The sequence below is a fragment of the Lepus europaeus genome, unplaced genomic scaffold, assembly GCF_033115175.1.
Source record: "Lepus europaeus isolate LE1 unplaced genomic scaffold, mLepTim1.pri SCAFFOLD_503, whole genome shotgun sequence".
Classification (NCBI taxonomy): Eukaryota; Metazoa; Chordata; class Mammalia; order Lagomorpha; family Leporidae; genus Lepus; species Lepus europaeus.
Genome location: NW_026909379.1, coordinates 50,037 through 64,000, shown reverse-complemented (window position 1 = coordinate 64,000; position 13,964 = coordinate 50,037). Strand labels below are relative to the sequence as shown.

Here is a 13,964-nt window from a genome sequence, read left to right as displayed (position 1 = left end):
TCCTCACTCTAGGTTCCTCAGGAACTCAGCAAGTTTACTAAAAAGTCAAAAACAGTAATCATCTGTGACGTAAGAATGAGGAGGCCCCACAGGCAGAGCGGCCCGATGGGGCAGGCGAGGGCTGCAGAACACGCGCGCCCCAGCCACGGGGTCCCTGGGACACGCGCGTCCCAGCCACAGGGCCTCCGGGACACGCCTGTCCCAGCCACGGGGTCCCCAGGACACGCGCACCCTGGCCACAGGGCCTCCGGGACACGCACGCCCCAGCCACGGGGTCCCCAGGACACGCCCGTCCCAGCCACGGGGTCCCCAGGACACGCGCACCCTGGCCACAGGGCCTCCGGGACACGCACGCCCCAGCCACAGGGCCTCCAGGACACGCCCGTCCCAGCCACAGGGCCTCCGGGACACGCCCGTCCCAGCCACGGGGTCCCCAGGACACGCCCGTCCCAGCCACGGGGTCCCCAGGACACGCGCACCCTGGCCACAGGGCCTCCGGGACACGCACGCCCCAGCCACAGGGCCTCTGGGACACGTGCGCCCCGGCCACGGGGTCCCCGGGACACGTGCGCCCCAGCCACGGGGTCTCCGGGACATGCGCGCCCCAGCCACAGGGCCTCCAGGACACGCGCACCCTGGCCACAGGGCCTCTGGGACACGCGCACCCTGGCCACAGGGCCTCTGGGACACGCCCATCCCAGCCACGGGGTCCCCAGGACACGCGCGTCCCAGCCACGGGGTCCCCAGGACACACGCACCCCGGCCACGGGGCCTCTGGGACACGCGCACCCTGGCCACAGGGCCTCTGGGACACGCCCGTCCCGGCCACGGGGTCCCCAGGACACGCCCGTCCCGGCCACGGGGTCCCCGGGACACGCGCACCCCGGCCACAGGGCCTCTGGGACACGCGCACCCTGGCCACAGGGCCTCTGGGACACGCGCACCCCGGCCACGGGGTCCCCAGGACACGTGTGTGGAAAGCATTGGGGTTCTAGAACACGGTGTCCGAGCACCGGGGAGAGACCTGGGGCCGACGGTGGGGGACACCGGCTGGGCGTGGCACTCGTTCCAGGCCCCGCGTGCGCTGAGGAGCCGTGGGAAGAGCGACACCCAGGCCCCTCGGCCCAGCTGCGCCGCCGGAGCCCAGTGCCCTGCGGGTCCTCATTAGCGGCTAATGGCCGCCTGCTCGTACCTCCACCTGTTGACAAGCTGTGGGGGCCCCACAGGGACGCCCCGCGAGTGCCCTGCACCGCTAATGATGCGCTCACCGCCCTCCGACAGAGAAAATGCGTCTGCTCGGCCCTCGGGGATGGCGCCCGCCTCTCGGAGGGCGGAGGGGCCGGGTGGGCTCCGGGGCGCCCGTTGGGCCAACACAGGCCCCCACACGGGTGGCCACGCGGCAGGGCAGGAGGCGGCCAGCATCTACCCCGCTGGCCCGGGCGGCCTGCAAGCCCAACATGGAGGCCATGAAGGTCAGGCACGCAGGTGACCCCGGGGCCCGGGGGCAGGGAGGCCCCCGGGGTGCTGGGCACAGGTGGTCCCCTGCGGGTGGCAGCGTCTGCACTGCCTTGGGGGCCTGGGAGCAGACACGTGCCCGCAGCTGGAAATTTTGGGTGTCGGAGGCTCGCGCTGGCTCCCAGCCGGCCAGCCCCCCGAGTCCCGCCCCGTGCAGCACCCCTGTGTGCACACGGCCCGTGGACGGGCCCTCCCGTGGGCTCCAGGCGCGCACGGCCCGTGGACGGGCCCTCCCGTGGGCTCCAGGCGCGCACGGCCCGTGGACGGGCCCTCCCGTGGGCTCCAGGCGCGCACGGCCCGTGGACGGGCCCTCCCGTGGGCTCTAGGCTGAGCCCGCCTGGGCCCCTCGCAGGGGCGGCGCCGGGCAGGGGGCACCTCCCTGCGTCCCCCCTCCCCTCACGTTCGCACGGTAAATACCTGCTAACGATGATGATGAAACAGTTTGCAAAACGCGAGCACAGGGTCGCCTGAGGCCGCCGCCCGCGGGCGAGGGGCTCCCGGGAAATGAGTAATGAAGACCCCCCAGGGGCCGGCCCAGAGCACCCGAGCGCTGGTGTGCAGCCGTGGGTGCAAGAGCAGGGAGCATGTGACTGTGTGTGTGACTGTGTGTGAGTGTGTGTGACTGTGTGACTGTGTGTGTGAGTGTGTGTGACTGAGTGTGACTCTGGGTGTGAGGCTGTGTGTGTGACTTGGTGAGTGTGACTGTGTGAGACTGTGTGTGAGTGTGACTGTGAGTGTGTCACTGTGAGTGTGAGTGTGTGTGAGTGTGCAGCCGTAGGTGCAAGAGCAGGGAGCATGTGACTATATGTGTGTGATTGTGTGAGTGTGTGTGACTGTGTGACTGTGTGTGAGTGTGACTGTGTGAGTGTGTGTGACTGTGTGACTGCGTGTGTATGTGTGTGTGACTGTGTGTGAGTGTGTGTGACTGTGTGACTCTGGGTGTGAGGCTGTGTGTGAGACTGTGTGTGAGTGAGTGTGACTGTGTGACTCTGTGTGTGAGTGTGTGTGACTGAGTGTGACTCTGGGTGTGAGGCTGTGTGTGTGACTTGGTGAGTGTGACTGTGTGAGACTGTGTGTGAGTGAGTGTGACTGTGTGTGAGTGTGTCACTGTGAGTGTGAGTGTGTCACTGTGAGTGTGAATGTGTGTGAGTGTGCAGCCGTAGGTGCGAGAGCAGGGAGCATGTGACTATGTGTGTGTGATTGTGTGAGTGTGTGTGACTGTGTGACTGTGAGTGTGACTGTGTGAGTGTGTGTGTGACTGTGTGACTGCGTGTGTATGTGTGTGTGAGTGTGTGGCCTGGGTGCAAGAGCCAGGGAGCATGTGACTGTGTGAGATTGTGTGTGTGACCGTGTGAGACTGTGTGAGTGTGAGTGTGTGTGACTGTGTGTGAGTGTGTCACTGTGAGTGTGAATGTATGTGAGTGTGCGGCCGTAGGTGCGAGAGCAGGGAGCATGTGACTATGTGTGTGTGACTGTGTGACTGTGTGTGTGTGAGACTGTGTGTGTGACTGTGTGAATGTGTATGTGACTGTGTGTGACTGTGACTATGTGTGTGTGACTGTGTGTGTGTGTGAGTGTGCGGCCGTGGGTGCGAGAGGCAGAGAGCATGTGACTGTGTGTGTGACTGCGTGTGTGAGTGTGACTGTGTGTGTGAGACTGTGTGTGTGACTGTGAGTGTGTGTGTGACTGTGACTGTGTGACTCTGTGTGTGTGTGTGAGAGTGTGCGGCCGTGGGTGTGAGAGCCAGGGAGCATGTGACTGTGTGTGTGACTGTGTGTGTGAGTGTGACTGTGTGAGTGTGACTGTGTGTGTGTGACTGTGTGACTGCGTGTGTATGTGTGTGTGAGTGTGCGGCCGTGGGTGCGAGAGCCAGGGAGCATGTGACTATGTGTGTGTGACTGTGTGACTGTGTGTGTGTGAGACTGTGTGTGTGACTGTGTGTGACTGTGACTGTGTGTGTGTGAGTGTGCGGCCGTGGGTGCGAGAGCCAGGGAGCATGTGACTGTGTGACTGTGTGACTGTGTGACTGTGTGAGTGTGTGGCTCAGTCAGTGTCTGCGTCCTGGAGCCTGAGGGAGGGGACAGAGGAAGCCACGCCCTCCTCCCCGCCCCCTGCACAGCCGCCTTGGCCCCGCCCTGACTTAGGGACACAAATTCTGGCGGAGGTGGGCTCCGGCCTCGCCCCTGAGGACCCAGGTCCCGGGGTTTGAATCCCAGTTCCAGCTGCTGCACCCACGTGGGACACTGGGTGGAGCCGGGGCTCCTGGCGTGGGCCTGGCCCCGTGGGGCCACCGCAGGGGCCTGGGGGTGAACCAGCGATGGGAGTTCTCTCTCCCTCTCTTAAATAAATATTGAAAACTAATTCGCATATCAGAACTGTGAAACGGTGGTGAGGGACCTGTAACGCCGGTGCCGTGCGGCCCCCAGCCCCTTCCTGACCCCACGGACGGACGTGGCCCCTGGCGTGGCACAGGGCGTCCAGGCTCCCCGTGCCCTCTCTGGGCCTCTGCGGCCTGTGGCCCGCTTGCGTTTGGGGGAGAACGAGGAAAACCGCAGCCCTGGGGTAACCCTGCCCCCCCACAGCCAGAGGACTGCATGGCCCAGTGGTCAGCCCGACAGAACCAGGGCCCGGAGCCGCAGGACGAGGGGGACGAGGGGTGTGCCCTCCACCCTGGACGTTTCTGGAATGTCCCAGTGAAGCCACGGGGCACACCTGCCCCCCCAGAGCCCCTGCTCAGTCACACCCCGGGAGTGCCAGACGGACAGAGGTCTTCCATGCGCGGGCTCGCTCCCCAGATGGCCGCAGCGGTGGGAGCCGGGCCAGTCCGAAGCCAGGAGCCCGGAGCTCCGCCGGGGCTCCGCCGGGGGCCAGGGTGCTGGGGCCCAGGCGCCTGTCTGCTGCTTCGGCAGGCCTGGGGCGCAGCCCACGCGCGTCCGGGAGCCCGGGCCCAGCACAGCGCCGGCTCCCATCGCTCAGCAAAATGAAACGCAGACCCCGTGTCAGTGCATGTGGGCAGGGCAGACCAGCACTCCGCCGCAGGCGTCCCGGGCCCCCAAGGAGTCGCCCCCGTCCCAATTTCCTCACCGCCTGGATTTATATTTCAGTAGAAACTGAGCGCCCACCGTGGGCCGGCCGCGGTACGCTCTCGGGTGTCTAGGGGAGCTCCGGGCCGGGCAACCCTGGGCCCCACACCTGGCAGGCAGGCGAGCACCGCACAGGCCAGGGGCAACCCGACGGCGCCTGCACCGCCCCCTCCGCCGCCCGGCGCAGGCGCGGGAAGCGGTGCTGCGCTCAGCTCGCCGGCAGAGGGCGCGCGTGCGCTGCGGGGCTGCTTTCCGGCAGCGTGGCGGAAACACCCTAGCCGTGTGGCGCCCTTTGACGACCGTTCGCGCGTCGCCTGGCGGCAGTGTGGCTATCATGGCGTCGCCCTTTAGCGGGGTCCTGCAACTCACGGATCTAGATGACTTCATCGGGCCGTCTCAGGTGGGCCCGGCGGGCGGCGGCGGGGCCAGGCCCTGAGAAACGAAGTCCGCGCGCCCCCGCCAGTGCCGGCTCCCTACCCGCGGCGGCCGAGGGCGGGGGCCCGGCTTCCCCGCGCGCTCACGGCCGCGGCGTGGGGGCTCCTCCCGCTGCAGGACTGCGTCAAGCCCGTGAAGGTGGACGCGAGGCCGGGGCGCGGCGGGGCCAAGATCCAGGTCGGGGACGACGGCAGCTACTTCCAGGTCCATCAGGTGAGGTGGGCCCGGCGCCGGAGGTGCGCAGGGGGACCCTGGGCGGCCGGCCACTCCTGAGCTATGGCTTCTGCGGCCCCGCGGTCCCAGCCTGGCTCCCCTGGCCTGGCGCGGGCGGGGGGCGCAGGGGGACCCTGGGCGGCCGGCCACTCCTGAGCTATGGCCTCTGCGGCCCCGCGGTCCCAGCCTGGCTCCCCTGGCCTGGCGCGGGCGGGGGGCGCAGGGGGACCCTGGGCGGCCGGCCACTCCTGAGCTATGGCCTCTGCGGCCCCGCGGTCCCAGCCTGGCTCCCCTGGCCTGGCGCGGGCGGGGGGCGCAGGGGGACCCTGGGCGGCCGGCCACTCCTGAGCTATGGCCTCTGCGGCCCCGCGGTCCCAGCCTGGCTCCCCTGGCCTGGCGCGGGCGGGGGGCGCACGGCGGGAGCTCACAGTGAGGGGAGGGTCCCGCTGCCCCGCTCCGGCCGCTCGCTGCTCCGGAGCTTGGTGGCGGGGGCCACGGGAGCAGCGCGGGGCTCAGCCGGGCTGGTCCCGGCGGCGTGTGAGCCGGGCGTGCTGCCCCGCAGGACGGCGGCGCGCGGAGGCTGGAGCGAGCCAGGGTCTCGCTGGACGACTGCCTGGCCTGCAGCGGCTGCGTCACGTCGGCGGAGACCGTGCTCATCGCGCAGCAGAGCCACGAGGAGCTGCGGAAGGTTCTGGACGCCAACCAGGTAGCGGGTCCGGCGGGCGCCCCGCGGGGCCCGGGCGGCGGGGCCCGGCTGACGCGCGCCCCCCGGCCTTGCAGACGGCGGCGCCCGCGAGGCCCAGGCTGGTGGTGGTGTCGCTGTCGCCGCAGTCCACAGCGTCGCTGGCCGCCCGGCTCCAGCTGCCTGCCGCAGACACGGCCAAGAGGCTCGCCTCGTTCTTCCGGAGCATAGGTAGGTGGGCGCCGGGGGCGAGGGGCGTCCACGCGCGGACCCCGAGTGACCGCAGCTCCGAGCGAGCCTGGAGGACGCGCCGTGCCCGGCGTGCTTTCCTGCTTTGTGAGGTTTATTACTTATTTAAAAGGTGGAGTTACAGAGAGGGGGACACAGACAGGTCTTCCGCCCGCGGGTTCGCTGAGTTCAGCTCGGGTTGGAGGGGCCGAGCGGCCGCCACGGTGGGAGGCCGGGTCCCGGGCGCACGGCAGCCGCTGAACGATGCCCCTCGAGGGCCCTGGGAGGCGGGGTCCCTATCAGAGGCGTGGCGGGCCCCGCCCACGTGCCATGAGCTCTGGGAGGCGGGGTCCCGCTCTGGGGGCGTGGCTGGCCCCCAGCCCTGCTGCCCTGGCAGGTGCAGCTCACGCGGGTCGCCCCGCAGGCGTGCACTACGTCTTCGACGCGGCCTTCTCCAGGAGCTTCAGCCTCCTCGAGAGCCAGCGCGAGTTTGTGGAGCGATTCCAAAGCCAGGCGCTGCCCGTGCTCACTTCCGCCTGCCCAGGTGCGTGCGTGGGGGGGGGCGTGGCACCGCGGGGGGTCATCTGTGGTCATTTCCGTTCCCCTGAAGTCATCAGCTGGATTCTGAGAGCCCCTGGGGGGGAGGGCAGGGGGGGTCACTGAGCCCTGGGGGGAAGGCAGGGCAGGGGGGTCACTGAGCTCTGGGGGGGAGGGCAGGGCAGGGGGCTCACTGAGCCTTGGGGGGGAGGGCAGGACGGGGGTCACCCTGAGGGGTGAGGGCAGGACAGGGGGCTCACTGAGCCCTGGGAGGAGGGCAGGACGGGGGTCACCCTGAGGGGTGAGGGCAGGACAGGGGGGTTCACTGAGCTCTGGGGGGAAGGCAGGGCAGGGGGGTCACTGAGCCCTGGGGGGAGGGCAGGGAGGGAGCTCACTGAGCCCTGGGAGGAGGGCAGGGCGGGGGGTCACTGAGCCCTGGGGGGAGGGCAGGGCGGGGGTCACCCTGAGGAGTGAGGGCAGGAGGGGTGAGGGCAGGGCGGGCGACCCCGGCCGGTCCTGCGAGCTGTGTGTCCCGGCTGCCCAGGCTGGATCTGCTACGCCGAGAAGACGCACGGCAGCTTCCTGCTCCCCTACATCAGCACCGCCCGCTCCCCGCAGCAGGTCATGGGCTCCTTGGTCAAGGACTTCTTCGCCCAGCAGCAGGTACTGCGTCCACCAGCCCAGGCTCGGTGAGGGGCGGGGGCCTGGCTCCCAGAGAAGTCTGTGCTGTGCGGGGTCCGCCCTGGGAGACGCCGCCCAAAGCGTGGGTCGGGTGCGACCGTGTGTCCGCGTCTCACAGCACGTGACCCCCGACAAGATCTACCACGTCACCGTGATGCCCTGCTATGACAAGAAGCTGGAGGCGTCCAGGCCCGACTTCTTCAACCAGGAGCACCAGACCCGGGAGGTGGACTGCGTGCTCACCACCGGTGCGCGCCAGGCCCTACCCCGCCCCGGGCTCCACCCCCTCCCAGGCCCCGCCCATGCCCTGTGCAGCACAGGTTGGGGGGTGGACTGCGTGCTCACCAAGGTGCCCGCCCCCACGTCTCCCCAGGCTCCACTCAGCCTCCTCCACCCAGAGGCGCCGGTCCTGCCTCTCGGAGGTCCCGGTTTCTCTGCCTTAAGCAGGTTCTTGTTTTTAATGTGTGCCACTCATTTTTATTTACTTGCAAGGCAGAGTGACGTAGAGAGCTCCCATCCGCTGGTCCACTCCCCCAGTGCCCACAGCAGCCAGGGCTGGGCCAGGCAGAAGCCAGAGCCCAGGAGCCCAGGAGCCGATGCTGGACTCCCAGGCGGTCCCCAGGGTGCTGGGGGTGGAGCTGCCACTCACAGCCGCACTCTGCGTGGGGCGCCAGCCTCCCAAGCAGCACCCTAACCACTGCGCCAAACAGCCGCCCCCGGGTGGAGCAGCCCCTGCCTCTCCCACACGCTCATGCGTGTTCCCCGGCTGGACAGGGCAAGGCACAGCCGAGTCCCCTCCCCGTCGCTGGCCGGGTGGCGGCCGGGGCCTGGGACCCTGGCTCAGGGCGCCGTGTGTGTTGCAGGAGAGGTCTTCAAGCTGTTGGAGGAGGAGGGGGTCTCGCTGCTGGAGCTGGAGCCCACCCCTCTGGACAGCCTGTGAGTCGGAGGGCGAGGGCACCCGGGACCTGCACTCGGGCCTCGGCGCGCTGCCCGCCCCCCGGGGCTTCACAGAGAGGGGGCGAGGCGGGGGTGGGCTGGCGCTGCAGCAGCACTGACCTGCCCCTCCCGCAGGTCCAGTAGCTGCTCCGCCCAGGAGCCCACCAGCCACCCGGGTGGGGGCTCGGGGGGCTACCTGGAGCACGTGTTCCGGCACGCGGCCCGGGAGCTCTTCGGGATCCAGGTCGCCGAGGTCACTTACAGACCCCTGAGGTCAGTGGCTGGGCCTGCCGCCCCCCCCACCCCGAGGCTACAGCTGCACCTCGGGGCCTCCAGCTGAGCTGGGCTCCGGGGAGGGGCGCTCTGGGCATGGGCTGGACCCCCTGGGGGGCCCCTGGCCCGCGACTTCTGCCTCTGCTCGGTCACCGGCCAGCGGGCCTTGTGCGTCCCCAGGAACAAGGACTTCCAGGAGGTGACCCTGGAGCGGGAGGGCCGGGTGCTGCTGCGCTTCGCCCTGGCCTACGGCTTCCGCAACATCCAGAACCTGGTGCAGAAGCTCAAGCGCGGCCGCTGCCCCTACCACTACGTGGAGGTCATGGCCTGCCCCTCAGGTAGCTCCGCCCCCGGCCGGGGTGGGGGCGGGGCGAGGCGAGGCGCCGCCCGCGTGCCGACCCCGCCCCTCTGCTGCAGGCTGCCTGAACGGCGGAGGGCAGCTGCGCGCCCCAGACGGCCACGGCCGGGAGCTGCTGCAACAGGTGGAGCGGCGCTACGGCGAGCTCGGGGCGCAGGCGCCCGAGGACGTGCCCGGCGTGCGGCTCCTGTACGCGCAGTGGCTGCAGGGTCAGGGCTCGGAGCGGGCCGGCCGCCTGCTGCACACGCGGTACCACGCCGTGGAGAAGGCCGGCTCCGGCCTCAGCATCAGGTGGTAGGAGACGCCCGCCCGCACCGGGACCTCCAGGACCGTCCCCGGCGCGAGCCGCGGCGACGGCAGAAGCCGTGCAGCAGCAGGGCCCTGGGCCCCCGCCTCTGCGGAGGCATGAGGGGCCGAAGGGGAGGCCGGAGCTGGCCCAGACCAGGGCCCACATGCGCCGGGCAGGTGTGTGAAGGCTCCGGCTGGGCCTGGGGCGCCGAGGCAGAACCGAGTGGGTTCCCCACCCCTTGTGGAGCGTGCAGGGGGTGGTGGCAGTTGGCGGAGCTGGACCGCGGGCACAGCCGGTGCTGTACCCGGGCCCTCTGAAGGCCCGTGCAGCCCCCTGGGCCGTGCCGGACGCCCTGGGCCGGGAAGCACCCGCTCACCAGCTGGACAGGGCTTCAGAGGCGGGCTCCGAGTCAGCTGACCAGCACGGGAGGGGACGTGGAAGCTGGTCCCTGAGCTATGCCTCCCCCACCCCACACGGTGCCCCCCAGACCTGGCCAGCACTGGCCTGGCCCCTCTCCCAGGGAGTCAGTGACTGCCCGAGGTTGGGAGGGCACTGGCTGGAAGGCCCCCAAGGACCTGCCTGGACCACACAAGGCCCCACAGATATTCCAGCGGGGCTGGCGCTGTGGCTTAGCAGGTAAAGCCGCCACCGGAGATGCTGGCTGGAGACCCGGCTGCTCCTCTCTGCTATGGCCTGGGAAGCAGTGGAATATGGCCCAAGTCCTTGGGTCCCTGTACTGGCATAGGAGACCTGGAGGAGGCTCCTGGCTTCAGATCTGCCCAGCTCCGGCCATTGCAGCCATTGGAAGTGAACCAGTGGGTGGAAGACCTGTTTGTGCCTCTGTAACTCTGCCTTTCAAATAAATAAATATCAAAACAAACCAAACCCACTCCGGAGCCACCTCCCAGCCTCCCAGGTGCCGGAGCTCCACAGGCCAGGGCCCTGGGCAACGCGCACAGCTGTGCAGGGGCTCCTGGGCCTCCCTGGGCAGCAGGGCCAGTGGCCCGCGAGTACTGACCCCTTGGCCCAAACCACAACCGCCGCCGTCGCACGCGGCAGGGCTCACGCGAGCTCCACTCCCCCGAACCCCAGGAAACGAGGCGCTCACCTGGCCTGGCCGCCCTGCACGGCGCCGCGGCACGCCATGCCGGCGCTCCTCCTCCCGGGAGCCTCCCGCAGACCCGAACGCCCCCTGTTGGGCAGGCTTGCGAAGTCCGGCCGGTGAGCCCACCTGCCCCGGGCAGCGCACGACGCGAGCCCACGCCAAGCATACACGAAGCGTGCATGGGCTTGCGGCCCAGGAAGGACGTGGGGCCCTCGAGGGCGGGGCCCGGGAGTCTCCTGGGACAACAGTGGCCTTGGCAATGCCACACAGCGTCGTGACAACAGCCGCCGAGCAGGCGGGGAGCCGGGCCTTCCTCCGAGTCATGGAGTCGAGTTCAACCACAGGCCCCCCGCCAGGGGTCCCGCCTCGGGCCACGGACACTGTGAGTGCCCCCAGGGTCCCCACATACTGGGTGGGTGCATGGCTGCTGAAGCCATGGGAGCCGGCACCCACCTGGAGGATGGGTGGCCGTGCCTCCCCAGGTCGCCCCAGGAGCTGAGGGCTGGCCGCCAGGAGTCCCTGGGGGCGCCCCCACCTGGGCGTCCCCCCTCCAGCCAGAGCCCCCACCAGACCTGCAGCTCGGCGAGGAGCAGTGGCTGCAGGTGGGTGCCGGGCCTGGGGTGCGGGCAGGAGGAGGGTCCTGGCAGGGCCCAGCTGCCTGCCCCCGCCCCCCCAGATTTCCAAGGACCTGGTCGGCCTCGAGGTCAGGATCCTTGGCCTGCGGGAGCAGCACGAGGCCGAAGTCTTCCAGCTGCGGAGTGAGGTGGGCAGTCCCAGAGCCCACGCGTGCCAGCCAGAGTGCACGCCGGGGACAGTGTGGCAGCGTGGCCCCGTGCCCACAGGTCCTGCGGCTGGAGAGCCGGGTGCTGCAGCTGGAGCTGCATGGAGACAGCGCCCACCAGGGACGCGCCGGCCCAGAGCAGCCCCAGGGGCCCGGACCGTCTGGCTGCCACAGACTCCAGGTCACATTGAGCCCATGCAGGGCCTGGCTAGGGACCTCAGCCAAGTGACATTGGGACCTGCTCACCTGGTCCCCTTCCTGCAGGTGCAGCCCGGGGACGTCCAGAGAACAAGCAGTCAGCAGGGGAGCGGCGGGAACACCACCTGGCCTGGGGGCCCTGTCCGTCCAGCCCCGTGTACCCCACAGGGGGGCAGTGTGACCCCACCTGGCCTGGGGTCCTGTCCGTCCAGCCCCGTGTACCCCACAGGGGGGCAGTGTGACCCCACCTGGCCTGGGGGTCCTGTCTGCCCAGCCCTGTGCACCCCACAGGGGGGCAGTGTGACCCCACCTGACCTGGGGGTCCTGTCCGCCCAGCCCTGTGCACCCCACAAGGGGGCAGTGTGACCCCACCTGGTCTGGGGGCCCCGTCCATCCAGCCCCGTGCACCCCACAGGGGGGCAGTGTGACCCCACCTGGCCTGGGGGTCCTGTCTGCCCAGCCCCGTGCACCCCACAGGGGGGCACTGTGACCCCACCTGGCCTGGGGGCCCCGTCCATCCAGCCCCGTGCACCCCACAGGGGGGCAGTGTGACCCCACCTGGCCTGGGGGTCCTGTCTGCCCAGCCCCGTGCACCCCACAGGGGGGCAGTGTGACCCCACCTGGCCTGGGGGCCCCGTCCATCCAGCCCCGTGCACCCCACAGGGGGGCAGTGTGACCCCACCTGGCCTGGGGGTCCTGTCCGCCCAGCCCCGTGCACCCCACAGGGGGGCAGTGTGACCCCACCTGGTCTGGGGTCCTGTCTGTGCAGCCCCGTGTACCCCACAGCTCCTGGGCGGCCCGGAGCAGCTGCAGGGAGCAGCGGGGCAGGCGCTGGAGCAGCACGGGGCCCGGCAGCAGGCACTGGAGAGCCGTGTGTGAGTGGCGCCTGGGCCAGTCCTCAGCAGCTGTGCCCTCGCCCTGGCCCGGGCTCAGCCGCGCACCCGTGTCCACAGGGCAGCCCTGGGCCAACAGCTACAGGAAGCCCGCGAGGAAGCCCGGGCAGCTGGGCAGCACCTGGCCACGCAAGCTGTGGTGAGCTCCCCCCCCGCGTCACCATCGGCTGGTGAGCCTCCCGAGAGCGGAGTGCGAGGGCCACCTCCCCCGCAGGCGCTGCGGCAGGCCCAGGCCGAGAACGCGCGGCTGCAGCTGCAGCTGAAGCAGCAGACGGAGGAGCACGTGGCCCGGCTGCAGCGCTGCGCCCGGCAGGCGGTGGTGGGTGCGGGCGGGGGGGGGGGGCAGAGCCCGCCTCCCTGTCCCATCTGCTGGGGGCCAGGGCCCAACCAAGCCCCAGCTGCCTCGCCCCGCAGGCAGGCCCCGAGCCTGAGGCCGTGGCCCTGCGCCCGTTCCTGGAGGCCACTCTGCAGGACATCCGGGCGGCGCACCGAAGCCGAGAGCAGCAGCTGGCCCGGGCCGCCCGCACCTTCCAGAAACGCCTGGCAGACCTGAGCCACAGGCACGAGGAGCTGCTGGCCACCCACAGGTGGGCCACGCCGACTCAGGACCCGGAACAGTGACCCTCGCTGGCCTGGGGCAGCAGGGGCAGCCCCTCCCACCTGGAGCCCCACAAGGCACCTCAGGCCCCTAGCACAGCCCCAGGCCAGAGGCCTCTGAGCAGGCAATGGAGGAAAACCTTCCACGCTTTACAAAGTGGGCTTGGGGTGCAGCTGCTGAGCCCCAGCAGGTGCCTGGGGGCGCGCGGGGGGCTGGGGAGACTTAGCTCCTGCCAAGTGCCCAGCAAGTGGGGACCCCACCTTGGCCGGGGAGGGCCGGGGAGCCTGCGGGGCCGGCCGATGGAGGTGGCCCGCTGACCGGGGCCTCCCAGTTCCCAGCTCTGGGGTCTGCCCCTACGGACACTGGCCTGGTGGCGTAGCCCCCACGGCCAGACGGCGGCACACGTCGAGGCCGGGAGTCACGGGTCAGCCCCTGGGCTGCCAGCCAGGCCTTCCAGACCACAGCTCCCTCCCACAGGGGCATGGATGCCGCGTCCTGGGCCCAGACCTACCAGAAGCTCTGGGACTTCTCCCATGGCACCCAGGTAGTGGACAGAGCCGGCCAGGGATCCCCCACACTGTACCCTGGCGCATGCCCCCACAGGGCCCCCCCCCCCGCACCCTAGCGCACGCCCCCCCACAGAGCCCCCCCCCGCACCCTGGCGCACGCCCCCCCCAGAGACCCCCCCACATGGCCCCCCCTGGCGCACCCCCGCCGCACCCTGGCACATGCCCCCCACTGCGCCCTGGCGCCCCCCCACAGGGCCCCCCCTGGCGCACCGCCCCCCCGCAGGCGGAGCTGGAGCGGGAGCGGGCGCAGCTGCTGGGCCGGGCCGGAGTCGCGGAGCAGCAGCTTTCTTGGCTGCAGGAGTACGTGGACCAGCACCTGGGCAGGTGGGCGCCGCAGGGTCTGAGCCGGCCGAGCACCGCCTGTCCCTGGCCGGGCGGTGCCTTCACCCTGGGCCCTCCCCGCAGGTACAAGCAGGAAATCCTGAGGCTGAGGCAGCTGCTGGGCGCGGGGCAGCCCCGTGAAGCGGGGGCCGCACTTGGGGCTGAGCTCCAAGGCCCCGGGACCCGCAGCCGCTGGCCGGCCTGGCCAGCACAGAGCCTGCCGCACGGGCTGCCCCGGCGGGAGCCGCCCCCCTGAGCTCTGCGCCAAA

The 13,964-nt window shown here is 70.3% G+C and overlaps 2 protein-coding genes across 2 annotated transcripts; both read left to right on the top strand.

Annotated features, from left to right (window-relative positions):
- The first annotated feature begins 4,875 nt into the window (after positions 1 to 4,875).
- On the top strand, positions 4,876 to 10,112 carry CIAO3 (cytosolic iron-sulfur assembly component 3). Its single transcript, XM_062185586.1, has 11 exons — positions 4,876 to 4,998; positions 5,151 to 5,246; positions 5,809 to 5,952; positions 6,027 to 6,159; positions 6,581 to 6,700; positions 7,238 to 7,356; positions 7,493 to 7,622; positions 8,238 to 8,310; positions 8,446 to 8,583; positions 8,764 to 8,921; positions 9,001 to 10,112. Exons 1-11 carry the CDS (start codon positions 4,933 to 4,935, stop codon positions 9,237 to 9,239), a joined length of 1,416 nt encoding a protein of 471 aa, XP_062041570.1. The 5' UTR covers positions 4,876 to 4,932; the 3' UTR covers positions 9,240 to 10,112.
- Positions 10,113 to 10,594: 482 nt separating this feature from the next.
- CCDC78 (coiled-coil domain containing 78) lies at positions 10,595 to 13,951 on the top strand. Its single transcript, XM_062185589.1, has 13 exons — positions 10,595 to 10,717; positions 10,818 to 10,937; positions 11,012 to 11,098; positions 11,178 to 11,275; positions 11,381 to 11,471; positions 12,101 to 12,189; positions 12,268 to 12,350; positions 12,405 to 12,532; positions 12,622 to 12,794; positions 12,852 to 12,961; positions 13,198 to 13,349; positions 13,598 to 13,698; positions 13,780 to 13,951. Exons 1-13 carry the CDS (start codon positions 10,595 to 10,597, stop codon positions 13,949 to 13,951), a joined length of 1,527 nt encoding a protein of 508 aa, XP_062041573.1.
- The last annotated feature ends 13 nt before the right edge of the window (positions 13,952 to 13,964 follow it).